The sequence below is a fragment of the Megalops cyprinoides genome, chromosome 8 (genome assembly GCF_013368585.1).
Source record: "Megalops cyprinoides isolate fMegCyp1 chromosome 8, fMegCyp1.pri, whole genome shotgun sequence".
NCBI lineage: Eukaryota > Metazoa > Chordata > Actinopteri > Elopiformes > Megalopidae > Megalops > Megalops cyprinoides.
The window spans coordinates 29,690,832-29,703,382 of record NC_050590.1 but is presented as its reverse complement, the minus strand read 5'-3'; the positions used below and the strand labels follow the sequence as shown (position 1 = coordinate 29,703,382).

The 12,551-nt window shown below is 41.8% G+C and overlaps 1 protein-coding gene across 1 annotated transcript in view; it reads left to right on the top strand.

The window, feature by feature from the left end:
- The first annotated feature begins 1,919 nt into the window (after positions 1–1,919).
- The window catches only part of LOC118781655 (pleckstrin homology domain-containing family A member 7-like), a 100,634-nt gene continuing 90,002 nt past the window's right edge, over positions 1,920–12,551 (top strand). Inside the window, exons 1-3 of the mRNA XM_036534663.1 lie at positions 1,920–2,002; positions 2,106–2,182; positions 2,346–2,403. Of these exons, the coding sequence (XP_036390556.1) occupies positions 1,920–2,002; positions 2,106–2,182; positions 2,346–2,403 (218 nt within the window). The remainder of the gene's footprint in view (positions 2,003–2,105; positions 2,183–2,345; positions 2,404–12,551) is intronic.

Genomic DNA, 12,551 nt, shown 5'->3' with positions numbered 1-12,551 from the left:
GGCTAGGCTGGGGAGGTGTGTATTTGTGTATTTGACCCATTTAAGAGTCTGATGGCTGTTGGATAGAAGCTGTTCCTTAGTCTGGATGTTCTGCATTTCACACTTCTGTACCTCTTGCCAGAGGGTAGAAGTGTGAACAGTTCGCACTGGGGGTGGGTGTAGTCCCTGACAAAGGAGCAGGCTCTTTTGTGGACTCTTCGATGATAGATGTCCTGCAGAGAGGGTAGCGGTGTCTTAACAATCCTTTCAGCAGTCTTTACCACTCTCTGCAGACTCTTATGGTCCATTTCAGTGGTACTCCCATACCACACCATGATGAAGCTGGTCAAGATGCTTTCAATGATGCAGCTGTAGAAGTTGCTGAGGATCTGTGGTGACATGCCAAATTTCCTCAGCCTCCTCAAATACAGCCGCTGTTGTGCCTTTTTGACCAGTTGGGTGGTGTTAAGTGTCCAAGTGAGGTCATCATAGATGTAGATGCCCAGGAATTTGAAACTGACTAATTTGCCAAAAATTACCAGGACCCACAGCAGAGGAACAAATTGTCTTCATTCTGCTGAGGAGAGGGGTGGGTAGATCAGCCAAGTTCTCCTTGGTGGCACCAGATAGTGTGCATGTGTGTCAAAGGATTTCACTCATTTCTGCAGTGGGTGAGCCTAATGTGCAATTGGTGATTCCACAGTGAGAGAAAAGGGAGAAAAACAAAATCCTTCTCTCTTTTTCCTTTTCACCATAGCTGGACCCTGAACTGTCCTTTCTGACAGCCCTGTTTCAGATACAGGTGCTCTAATCTAGGCAAGTCGTGATATTTGTTGTTCTTTAAGTTGGGTCAGATGCTGATTTCTGTTTTCTGAGGTTGAATATGTAAAATATAAACTCTTAGCTTAATTTTCAGTGCATTTCTACAGAGGTGAAAAATTAATTAGCTAAATTTTAAATAAAACACTTCACAGCTTTTGTGTCAGTTCTTGTAATTCTAGTGAATTTGCTGGATTTATTATCCCTGATACATGATTTCATGGCTACACTGTAACTTCTGACACATCTTTGACATGTACATATGTATCACTATTATAGAAAATTGAACCAATAGCTGAGAAATTCAATAATTTTACAAACATAAAAAACAAAAACTATTCATATGTGAGAGGCATTCTTTTATTGGATTTAATCTATTAATATTAGAGGCAGCATTTAATGCACACTGAAGTAGCTGTTAGCTGTTAAGCTGCATAAGTTCAGTCACTTTGGGTTTTACGGAAGTGAATTAATAGCATCACTAACAGCATCTAAAACAATGCCCTCAATGCTTGGAATTGATCCAGTGTTCCATTATCCTGCTTTCAGTGTTCCACCCACCCACTTTACATGTAATAGTGTGTGTTGTGAATTATATTCCATTATTTTTATTACTGTGAAAATGTAGATATTGTACATGTGTTGGCATTAATCAAATGACCGAGTTGCATGAATGTAGATAAATTGAATATCCATCTTAAAAATAAAATAAAGAAAAACTTACACACAGGGCCAACTTCAAAGAACTGTGCAAATCTGAGGATTTCCACAAGCTCTCCATACCCATTTCAAATCACTATGTGGGCAAAAAGTTTTTTTTTTTGGAGATAGTTCTATACCAAATAACATTTGAAGTGGTCAAATTACACCAAAATTTGCTCAACGTCCATGAATGAAAACAGCAATATTTCCATGCCTTAAGTCTTCCTCAAATTTTAAATTCCATTCAAGCTCCAGGTCCGCTTTTTCTGTCGGCTAAGAAAACCTGACTCCCTGCTCTGCTTCCCAGTTTGGTTTTCCCCTTTAATAGCTATGTAGCCCTAGCGGTGATTATTGGACTCCGTCGGATTCCCTGGAGACTCCACGGAGAGGAGAATGAAATAGTACTTCAAACAGGGATCATGGCGGCTCCGCTCGGGCGGGACACTCTACCTGCCCACTGGTCCTACGGAGTCTGCAGAGATGGCAGGGTGTTTTTCATCAAGTGAGCGTGCGCTTTAGTTTAGTGTGCTCCGGAGTCGGACCGCTTTTAGGGAGTTCTTTATGCGTTTCTTGTTTCGGTAACAGGTGTTTCGCCTTTCTTTCAGTGATGAAACTCACAGCACTACTTGGCTCCATCCGCGCACCGGTGAACCTGTCAACTCTGGCCACATGATACGGTCAGGTACGCGTATTTAGTACAAACAAAAACTTAAAACAAATGTTAGCGTGAAACTGAAACGCTGTTTTTCAGCGTACATACTGTTACAGAAAGGAAACGGAAAGTTTCAGGAACGATCTTCATGTTATGAAATACACATGCTGTGTTTATTGTTTTTGCGCTGTAGATTTACCACGGGGATGGGAAGAGGGTTTCACGGCACAGGGGGCTAGCTACTTCATAAAGTAAGTAGCCTTTCTAATGTGTGGTGTAGAGTGTGTATGAAATATCGAAATGTATCAGTTAAGCCACGAGTCGCTGGGTCCCCAGCGCTGCAGGCTGCCTTACCTTTAGGCTATATATGGCTCCCGGTCGTAAGTCAAGATGCATTAACGTGGAGTAGTAAATAGTATTAAAGGTAGTGGGGCTGACCTTTTAATCAACTTAACGTGACCACTTTCTGTTTTACAGTATCGATTGCAGTTATCATACAGTGTGTTGAACAGCTTTTTACATTGTTCCGTTGCTGACATTGTAAGACCTTGTTTTTTTTTTTTTTTTCCTCGTCTGTGCTCCGTGTGAATTGCGGTCCAAAGTCCGACTGCAGTTGTAGTTTGCACACCCACGTGAATGCAGCTGGTGGTTAAACGGCTGCATGTATTCAATGACTGTTTACATATTGGGCTGTGGTATGGGCAATTCATGCGCTTCTCATTCTGTGACTGATCTTGTTACAGTGCTCAAACTGCCAATCCTATATGACTGATACATCTATTTAATCCCGAAACAAGGGGTTTTCCTAAAATTTGTTGTTCTGCTAGCTACATATTACAGATATTTACTGTAAAACGTGCGTGTCTTTTTGATCTTACATTTGGCACAAACTTACATGTAACAAGAATATTCAAAAAACTTCAGCTGTTTTCAGTTTTCTCCTTATTTTCTGAGAGCCAAATATGTAAGGTAAAGTGGGTCTTTTGTTGATTTGCTCTCATGCAACATGTTTCATACCCTAGATATGGCTTCTAAAGACTGTGAGTGAGATCAAGACTCTATAGGTGTCTACCTCAGTTTTTCAAACAGAAACAACAAAAGGGCTTTGGACAGGGCTTTGGAGAGTTGTGACAATTTTCACTTGTACAGTCAGTGGTGTCAGGAAGTGGGTTTACCTGACTTGAACATAGTTGGATGAATGACCTTACAGCACAGATATACAAAGGCATTCATATGTTATGAGTTGATGCATGACCTCCTGATGTTCATTGTTATGGTCACTGATGTCCTCTGTCTTTGTGGTGAATTGATATCAGCCAAATGCTTCTGACTCAGAGCTGGAAAGGTGGAGTGTTCACTTGTTTATCCTATAAGATAATGTGCAGTTGGAGAACACCCCAGCACTGAGCCTTGGGTTAAGGAACACCACAGTTTTGTTGTGCTTGTTGAAGAGAACTCTGTGTAATTCAAGAGCATTTTGAGGTTTGCAGGGCCAGTCCTGTTGGGTTTAGAGGTACCCTTCAGTCGGAAACAGATGTAAACCAGGAACACTAAGCACTGGTGGCTTTGTATCAAAAATGGCTTTGTTCAAACATAAAACATGAGGTGAAACAAAAACTAGCTGACTCTGCAAGCCTGACAGAGTGGACTTTTACCCTACCCCTGTCATCAGGAGACCGTCTCTGGAGCTTTGATTTGGGTTTGGTCATCTATCAGATTTGAAGTTTTACACAGACAGGTATGCAGGAAATGTAACAATTTAGTCATGATGACATTGCGGGAGTTCTCTGCAATTTTCCACTCTCACTGTGAGATGTACTGCAGTCTTACAGTGGGACTTCACACTATCCAAGCCATTGTTCATCAAACACTGCTACCACCGTGCAAGACCTTGATTTGTTTTTTGTTGCTTTTTGCAGTTATGAAGCGACTGGCTAATACAGTGCTACCTGTCTACTATGTATTTAGCTACAAGTATGCATCTACTGTATGCTGCTTGAAATGGAAATATTTATATTAATTATTCTTGATCACATCAAAACACAGTGACTCCAACCACATAGCTGATTTGTATATATACTCTTTTTTCGTGCTAAGTTGGTGTATGTCTTAGTTTGTAGAAGTGGAGTTTGTGCCCACTATACTGAAGTTCTTGCCTTGTTCTAAAAGGCAGACACAGAATTTGTGAGCACCAGCTTCACATTGCATTGTGAGTACTGGAGGCAGACAAAAACAATGGATTATGCTCGGTTCAAGATAAATATTTAAGAAATATCAGGTTTCAAATCAAAAAATAAGTAACATACCCATAAGAGTGAAGTCCGCTTGAATGACATTTGTCAGTTAACACAAAAGATAGTCAGATGTATGAAATACAGTTGACAGATGAAAATATTGAGGCACGTCCCTGGAATGATTATACTTCCATATAATTTTACACTGCTTTGTGCATGTCCTTGCTCCTTACTGTTGGTAATGGATTTTACTATTATATAGCTGTGACGGAGGAAATGACAGGAGTACAAATGACATGCCTGTAAAATGTTGTTCACCAGAGAAGCATAGACTTTCTGTGAGCACCTTTTGTTTGAAAATGATCTGAGGTGGCACTCCTGCTCAGATATGTTTTGCAGTGTGTAATGAGCAGAGCATACTAGCTAAGTGATGTACTGGTGTTTTAATTGTTACAAATTAGTGTCAGTGGATTTTTATGGTCAGTGTTTGGAATGTTTTATTTTGTAGTGCTTTCCTGCATAATAGGTACATAAAACTGAAACTTGTAGAAGAAAGACAAGACGCAGCTCTTTAAGTATGCCTGTGTAACAAATTAAATGTAGAGTTCAGATGCCTGGCAAAAGGGAATGTTTTTTCTTGTCTTAGCGAGTTATGTGCTGAGATGCAGCCTGCCCCCTATATCTGACATTATCTTACAGTGTGGTCAGACTATAAGGTTTTTTCATCATATGTCACATGTGGTCATTTCCAGCTCCACATGGAAATGACCAGGGGACAGCTGCCCCCTTGTTGCTATTATTATTGTTTGTCACCTTCAACACCCCTTGGCACTTAAAGAATGTCTGCCCCTCCTACCCTGTTCCTCCTGTGGAGTGACATTGTACTGTTCACAAAAGGCCTCACAAAATTTCCTGCAGGAAGGGTCCACTATGCCAGAATACCTCTCTCAGGTGTCAAGAAGAGGGCCACAGGTGTGAGGTTACATCTGTCAGGATTCTTCCCATGATACATTTTGGCGGTGTCTGCAAGCCAATAAAGTAATATAATTTCAGAAACAACCAATCAAGTATCGAGTACTGGTTGGTTCCCAAAGCAGCCCTGCCCTGCTGATGTCATGAGTCAAGCTACTGCTGTCTGGAAAGGGTCATGCTACTGAATTTGGCCTACCACATTCCATGCTATGTTATATGCAAGGGTGGGGACAGGTGGAAAAAGATGAAGCCATTTAGGGGCTGAACCATATGTCAAAGAAGTCATTCTGTCACTGGAATGCAACACCTTGAGGTTGAACCATTTTGACTTTGTAGGGTAGACTTAAATCAGAAGGCCCTTTCCAGTTTGAAAAGTATGTATCCTGTACTACATGTTTGTTTGCTGTGTAGGCAAACTCAATATCATTATCAATAATCTGCCTTGCTCACTTTGCCCAGATAATTGTGGAAAAGAAAGGCCGTTCATGCCAGAAATTTAGAAAGCCTCTAATTGTAATTCTGCTCACTCCCAGCAGCACTCCAGAGGTCTCTCCCTCCACTCTGGCACATGGTGATTCCATTTGGAGTCTTGTGTGTGACAGGAGACACACTGTGTGACCATGTGCACCCTTCTCTGTTGTGAATCACAGACAGAGTGTGATCTCTTGTCTGGGAAGCTGCGTTTTGTGCTTTCCTTGAGTATGGAGGAATCGGTGCAAAAATGTATAAGTGTAATCATTATGTTTGCTGTTTCTTTGTCCAGCTTGTAGACCAGACTTTTGATTTTTGCTGTGTCAAACTGCTCCTGTTTGTGGAAGCCTGATTTATGCCAATCTGTGTTGATTATGAGCTGAAATATTTGTCCAAGCTGACAGTAATAAGCTATGTGTGCGACTCTGTGCAGAATCTGATAGCTGTTATTTATTTAAGGGAATAAGCTGAGTGGCAGTGGGCACGCAGCAGATGGGCTCCAGTGAGGCTCTGGGAGCACACTGAGCATTCTAATGTGCACACAGACAGACGCAGCTCAAATCCAGAAGATCAATCAGGCAAACAATGAGATAAACCACCGCGGGAATGTCAGCTCTGGTGGGTCGGCTTCTTAACTGTAGCTCTGCTAAGGTGCGGGACGCTCTCGGCAGTGCTGCAGATGGCACGACATGCTCCCCGGCCCCTTTTTTCTTGCTTCCTGAGATGGGTAGTACCCGTCTGGGAGTGTGCTCAGGTGGGTGGGGGCCCGGGGATTGGGTAGGGTAGGGGGAGGGTTCTAAACCATTGCTCAAAAATCTGTGGCAGACAGACATCACACAAATGCCTAGCTCTCTCTGTAGGACACATGTGAATGAGTGTCTGCAGGTGGGAGTCAACAGGTGTGCGGTGTAAATGAAAGCCCTCGTTTGTGGGTCAGAGTTCAATGTAACTGGAGCCCCCTCACAGTGTAACACAAAGTTTGTACTGCACATTGGGAAAAGGAGAACAAAGCCCATACCTATAGATGGGGTCCAGGGGACAAAAAGTGAGGTACTGTCCACAACCAAAACAAACTTTAACTCTGTTTTTTGGCTGATCACATGCAAAAGTAACAGAGAAGAAGGAAGTTCTGGAGACACTACTGCTTCAGGACATGAAGGCGGGCTGAGCCACGTATTATGCAGTCATTAGTCTGTCCTTGGAAATGGCATTCAGGTACGTCTGCCAGTTTCTGTCTGCAAAGGTGAGTACAAGTGACACGCCTGCCAGGACTGGCACTACTGAATCATGCCAGTCATGCAGACAAAAGTGACGGTGATGCTTTCACCCACAGCATGTTCCTTTACCTTTCCCAGGCTGGAGTGCTGGGAAATTGAGTACTGGCCCCTAGTGGCTCCTTAGTAGGCTTGAGGCTGGCGCTGTTTTTGTTTGATGAGTGTTGAATTGAGCTGTCTGTGTGAGATACTGATAGTTATCACTCAATCTAAGCGGATCTGTAATATGAGCCTTGTCATTTCCTTGTGCTCTGAATCCCCTTTGCAGCTTCAGGCAAGAATATTCCTGCTTACCAGGAAGTGGATGGAGATGTTGATTTGCTTGGGAGGCATTTTGTTTAGTTTATGTCAGCCCAAGTCTGGGGAGTGTATTTTTACACCGATTTATCAGTGGAATCATGCCATGTTACCTCTGCTCACCAGAAATGTGGCCTACTGAGCGTTGTGGATTTATCAGAGTCTTGTGAGTGGGAGGCAGTCATTGGCACAGTGACAGCCTATGTTTTTAAGACAGGGCAAAAATCAATTGCAGAAGAAAAGACTGGGGGAACGAGGTCATATTAGCTTTCTGTGGCTGTGTATTGAAAAAATAATTCTCCTCTCTCCAAATCCTGAAATGCATGAATGAATAAATGTAGTGGAATCATTTAGGGTTCGATAAAAGATAATTGGTGGGATTAGATGCATATGTTCATCTAAGTGCAGTCTTCAGGTATTCAGGAATGGTATTCAGTGTTTCCCACAGGTCTGAAATATACTTGTGGTGGTAGCCCGCAGAAAGGGCCGCATTACCTGCTGACACACAAATGGTCTACTACATGTGACAAACAACAAATACGTGTGACCTTTAACTCAATATTTAGATTTAGTGAATATTTCTTTTAATTTCACATATTTCACAGATCCAACCCCCAACCCTCCCCTCCATCGACCCACAGGGAAAGAGTAAGACAAAGTAAAAAAAAAATTAAGAATAAAACACTCTTTAGTTGTCAAAAAATGGCACAGTTTGTCAGAGCACTTAATCTTAATCTTTCTTATATTTAGCCAGGACAACTTTCCTGAATGTTGCGCAATGGTGAAATTACGTGTGCTGAATACACTCTTGAGTCTTGTAGCTACCAACGCATCATAGTTGCCGTGTCGCCCATGTTCCAGTACGTCACACTGTGAAATCATTGGTTACACTGAGAAAGGTCAGCGATGAGCAATAATCAATTGCGGATGGCGTCGTTCTCGCGGACGGCTAAAAAATAAAAAATGGTAAAATCGCCAAATATACTTTGGCGGCCGTTAATATACCTGGGCAGCCCGTCCAAGTAAAGTCTTATGTGTGGGAAACACTGGTATTGCAGTGTGATGTTAACTTTGTAATTTTATTTCTCTAAATATGTTCTGGCTCTGTGATTGCCCATACCATACCGTGTAACATGTATCGAAGCTTGCCTCAATGGCATTTTGAGTTGGATGGTCAGTCATTTCAGACTCAATCTTGATACAACTCTAAAACTGTACTATATATACCTGTCACATCCTCTCCCCTAAGGAATCTATCCATTCCCCTTGATAACATGATGATGTCCCCATCCCAGACTGCTAAGAAACCACACATGTGCCATCAGGTCCCTCCAGTTCAAACAGCATGCTCCTGCTTGTCCATAACCAGTCAAAATACTCTACACATCTCTCTCCATTGGTTGCCAGTTTTTGCGCAAATAAATTACAAATCTCTGTTCCTAAATGTAAATGTACATAACAATTATGCTTAGTCTTGAAAAATAAGCACGTGTGTACTCATCACTCCTGTGATTCTAGAATGAGCATAGAGATATGTTTGACTGAACTGAATGTATCTGAGTGATCTAATGTGTATGGGGTATACTATCCTGTTATAGGCTGTTAAAAGAAAAAGTTATAGAAGGCCCAGCATTTATTTGAAAATATCTAGGATGATATGAAATACAATAAAATATAGTATGATGTATACTTATGTATTGTCCAGGACATGTTGGACCTCAAAGATGGCTTCCAGAAAGCCTGATTGGTCTTGTAATTTATGCATTCTAGAGGAGAACATCCTGGAAAATAAAGGCTTCATTACAAACAGTTGAGGCAGTCATGTCCTAAACCGGTTAGCAGGCTAGTATATTGACTTTCTAGGTTAATTTTACTGTGAAGGTAGAGGGGCTATAAGGCAGTGCGGTTGGTGTCAAAAGGGGATGTTGTTGCACGGCAACATGGCCTTGGAGAGGAAGGCAAGCAGCTGTGTTTAGTAAGGACTGTAATTGAATTAAAGTGGCTTTAGACAGAGTCCTCCACAGATGGGGTTCCAAAGTGAATACATGAGTAACAAAGGCGTGAGTGACATTAAAGATAGAACTGCCAGCCTTCAGGTGTTTGCCATTTACCAGATTTCCAACATGAAAAAATGAAACTGCAGGTGTACATTTGGAAATGATAGTTGAATTTGAGCCAGGGGTTGGTTTTTAATTTTTTTTTTTTGATTACATGATTTCCCAGTTTAGTTTAGTTTGCTGACAGCCGTTGACGGTAGATCAGTAAATTTTTTCCTAAATGAAGTGTGTTATGCATAATGCATAATCTTGGGCTGGGTCCTGGACTTTCTAACATTGAGAAACCTAAGCAGTGAGGGTGGAGGAGTGCAGACAAACTGCTGAAACAAAGATTCAGCTGTGTGTCATCAAAATAAAAATGTGTTACGTGGCCAGCTGTTTTAAGTACACTCTAATACATAAGTGATAAATACACAAACAGTGACTGGTTTGAATGTGGTGGCAGATGTGGGTATGAATGCATGCCAGGTTGCATGATAGGACCTGAATCAAAAACCAAAGTACCAGACCAACCAATGAATTGACAGAGCAGTTCACTCTGACTTGTGATAGCAGATGCTTTAGTGAGATATAGAGGATGTGGTACGGTTAAATGTCCACTGTCATGATCTGGTAAGATGCCATTGGTAAATCCTAGCAGGGCTGTTACAGTGGCTCAGTGGCTAATTGTAAACTACCTGAGAATAGTGTTTCTTTTTAAATGATTTTGAAGCAGGAGATTGGAAAGCTTTCTGATGTCATAGTACGGCGTTGGTCTATCATACAAGAGTCATACTGGAGACCAGTGGTAGCTGTCATCCATGGATCACATCTCCAAGCAACAGCCCAGGGAATAGGAAGGGCCTAACGCATAGCAGAGCTTTGATGTGTAATGTTGTTGTTGATAAGAACAACAACTACTACAACAACTATTATTATTATTATTAATATTATAATTAATTGAGTTTATGTAGAACCTTTCAAGCTTATTAAAGCACTTTTACAGTGAGGTCAGATGAGGTAGAGAGGGAGGGAATTATCTAGCCAGTTAAATTGGGGGATTATTAGATCTCCAGATTGAAAGAGCCTGATTGGGAATTTAGCCAGGACAGCAGGGAACCCCCTGCTCTTTGCGAGAATTAAGTATGGGATTTTTAATGACCACAGAGTCAGGACATCAGTTTGCCCCAGCTGGCCCACCAGTACACTGTTTGGAAACAAAGATAAAGTAGATAATCCACATATTATGACCAGATATTCAGCTCCTGTGTTCCATCTATCCCCCTTACTTCCCTCTGTAGGAGGGACTAGCTGGTAACAGGAGGTTCTGCTGCTGTCTGCTTTATTATGGATGCTATGGATGTTACACTTTTGATTACGCCCTTCAAAGAATGTTCATAATGAGCCAGTAAACAGAGGAAAGAATATGTGTTGGTTCAACAACGCCAGACAGAACTTTCAATTTGAAGCACTTTGAGCTGAAAATCTTGTCCATATATAATCTGCACCTGCCTGTAGCCAGATGCAGAAGGACCAGACATGGAAAAATTGGCCTCAGATAATGTGTATGCCTGAGTGAAATGCACTCCTACATTTACCCAGCCTTTGCTTTATTGACCATTTCATGTGTTGTGATGTCAGGGTACATTTCTTCCCTGCTCCCTGCTTTGCATTTTAATAGTGACACTTTACGAGGGACTAATTCATTCAAGCAGTTGTGCAAGGCACACTATTCGTCCAGCTTGGGGACTGGTAAACAGAACCAACAGGACAGTGCTATGGTAAAGGAAGGCTCTAAAGGTCAATGAAAATGATTTCAGAAACTTCTCCCGACTGACACTTTTATAGATGGCCATATCAAGGGGGTCATTGTATGGAACTCGCAGTCTTCAGGGAAACAACAGTGCAGCTCAGAGATATGCCAAGGCCTGAATGTCAGAGGCACAAAAATAATTAGTTATTTGTTGCTTCCAATGGCTTTAAGGTTCCTGTTTTGATCTTGCTTGCTGGCATAGAACATTGTCTCTTTGTTAGTTAGCAACACTGCCAGTAAATGGAAGAACAGGAGAGTTCACATCCCACAGAACAACTCAGAAAGAAAGCATGGACAGATGCTGGAATCATTGTCATTCCTGCATTCACGCAGTAAAAGTTAAACAAAGAACACTGTGCGTGTGTGTGTGTATGCGCGCACCTGACCTGAGATTTTCAAGTCTTTTCCCACTGTTTAACTATTGAAACCACACTATTGAGTGTGGCTGTTTAGGGTTAATGATCTTCCCAGCTGTCGCATGGCCGAAGCAGTATCATACAGTGTTATAAATTACACTCATTTTATTTTGCCTGGATTTCACTTTTTTGTGTAACTTGGTAGAGTAGGAGAGGGTTCCTTTGTATTCAGCTGCTGTCCTCGCTTAAAGAGCAGAAATAAATCAACATATAGCACCAGAATGCATAAACCGCTTCAACGTGAATATTTTATGTTTCATGCACCGGGAAGAAGGGGAGAAACATTTGGCTTGTCCTTGAGATACAAACCAAGAAGTGTGTTTTCTCTGAATCATAGCCTCCTGGGGACCATTCCTGTCTGCTGAAGTTGTTGCTTTTTTCAGCGTAAAGTTAGTTTAGGGTACTTCTTGGTGGAGGCGCGTAGCAGATCAGATCGTACATACCGCTGGCCAAGAATGTGCCAAATATTTGTATTACCTTTGTGTGATGGAAGGATTGATTGTACACAGTTATCCAATCAGGTGATCTCTGCACTGTAGTAAATGAGTGAATGAGGAGCAGATGGGTTGTGTATGAGTTTAATATCATTGTGCAGATCCCTATATGAAAAAGGGTTTCCTGTCAAAGGTTAGATGCATGAAATAAATGTGTTTTTGTGTTGGAATACTTCATTTAACCCCTGTTTATTCTGAACCTACTGCTGTGGGTGTCTGCTACGCTGTGCAGACATGTTGTGATGCTGAGTCCACTGCATTCCATGGAACTGGCTCATTTTACACTGAATTCCGTGTGAAACATAAACAGGAGACTACAAGGTTGTTAACATCTGTCTGAGCCATCAGACTCTGGGAAACCAGAGAGACGCGAAGTGACAGGAGCTCCCCCA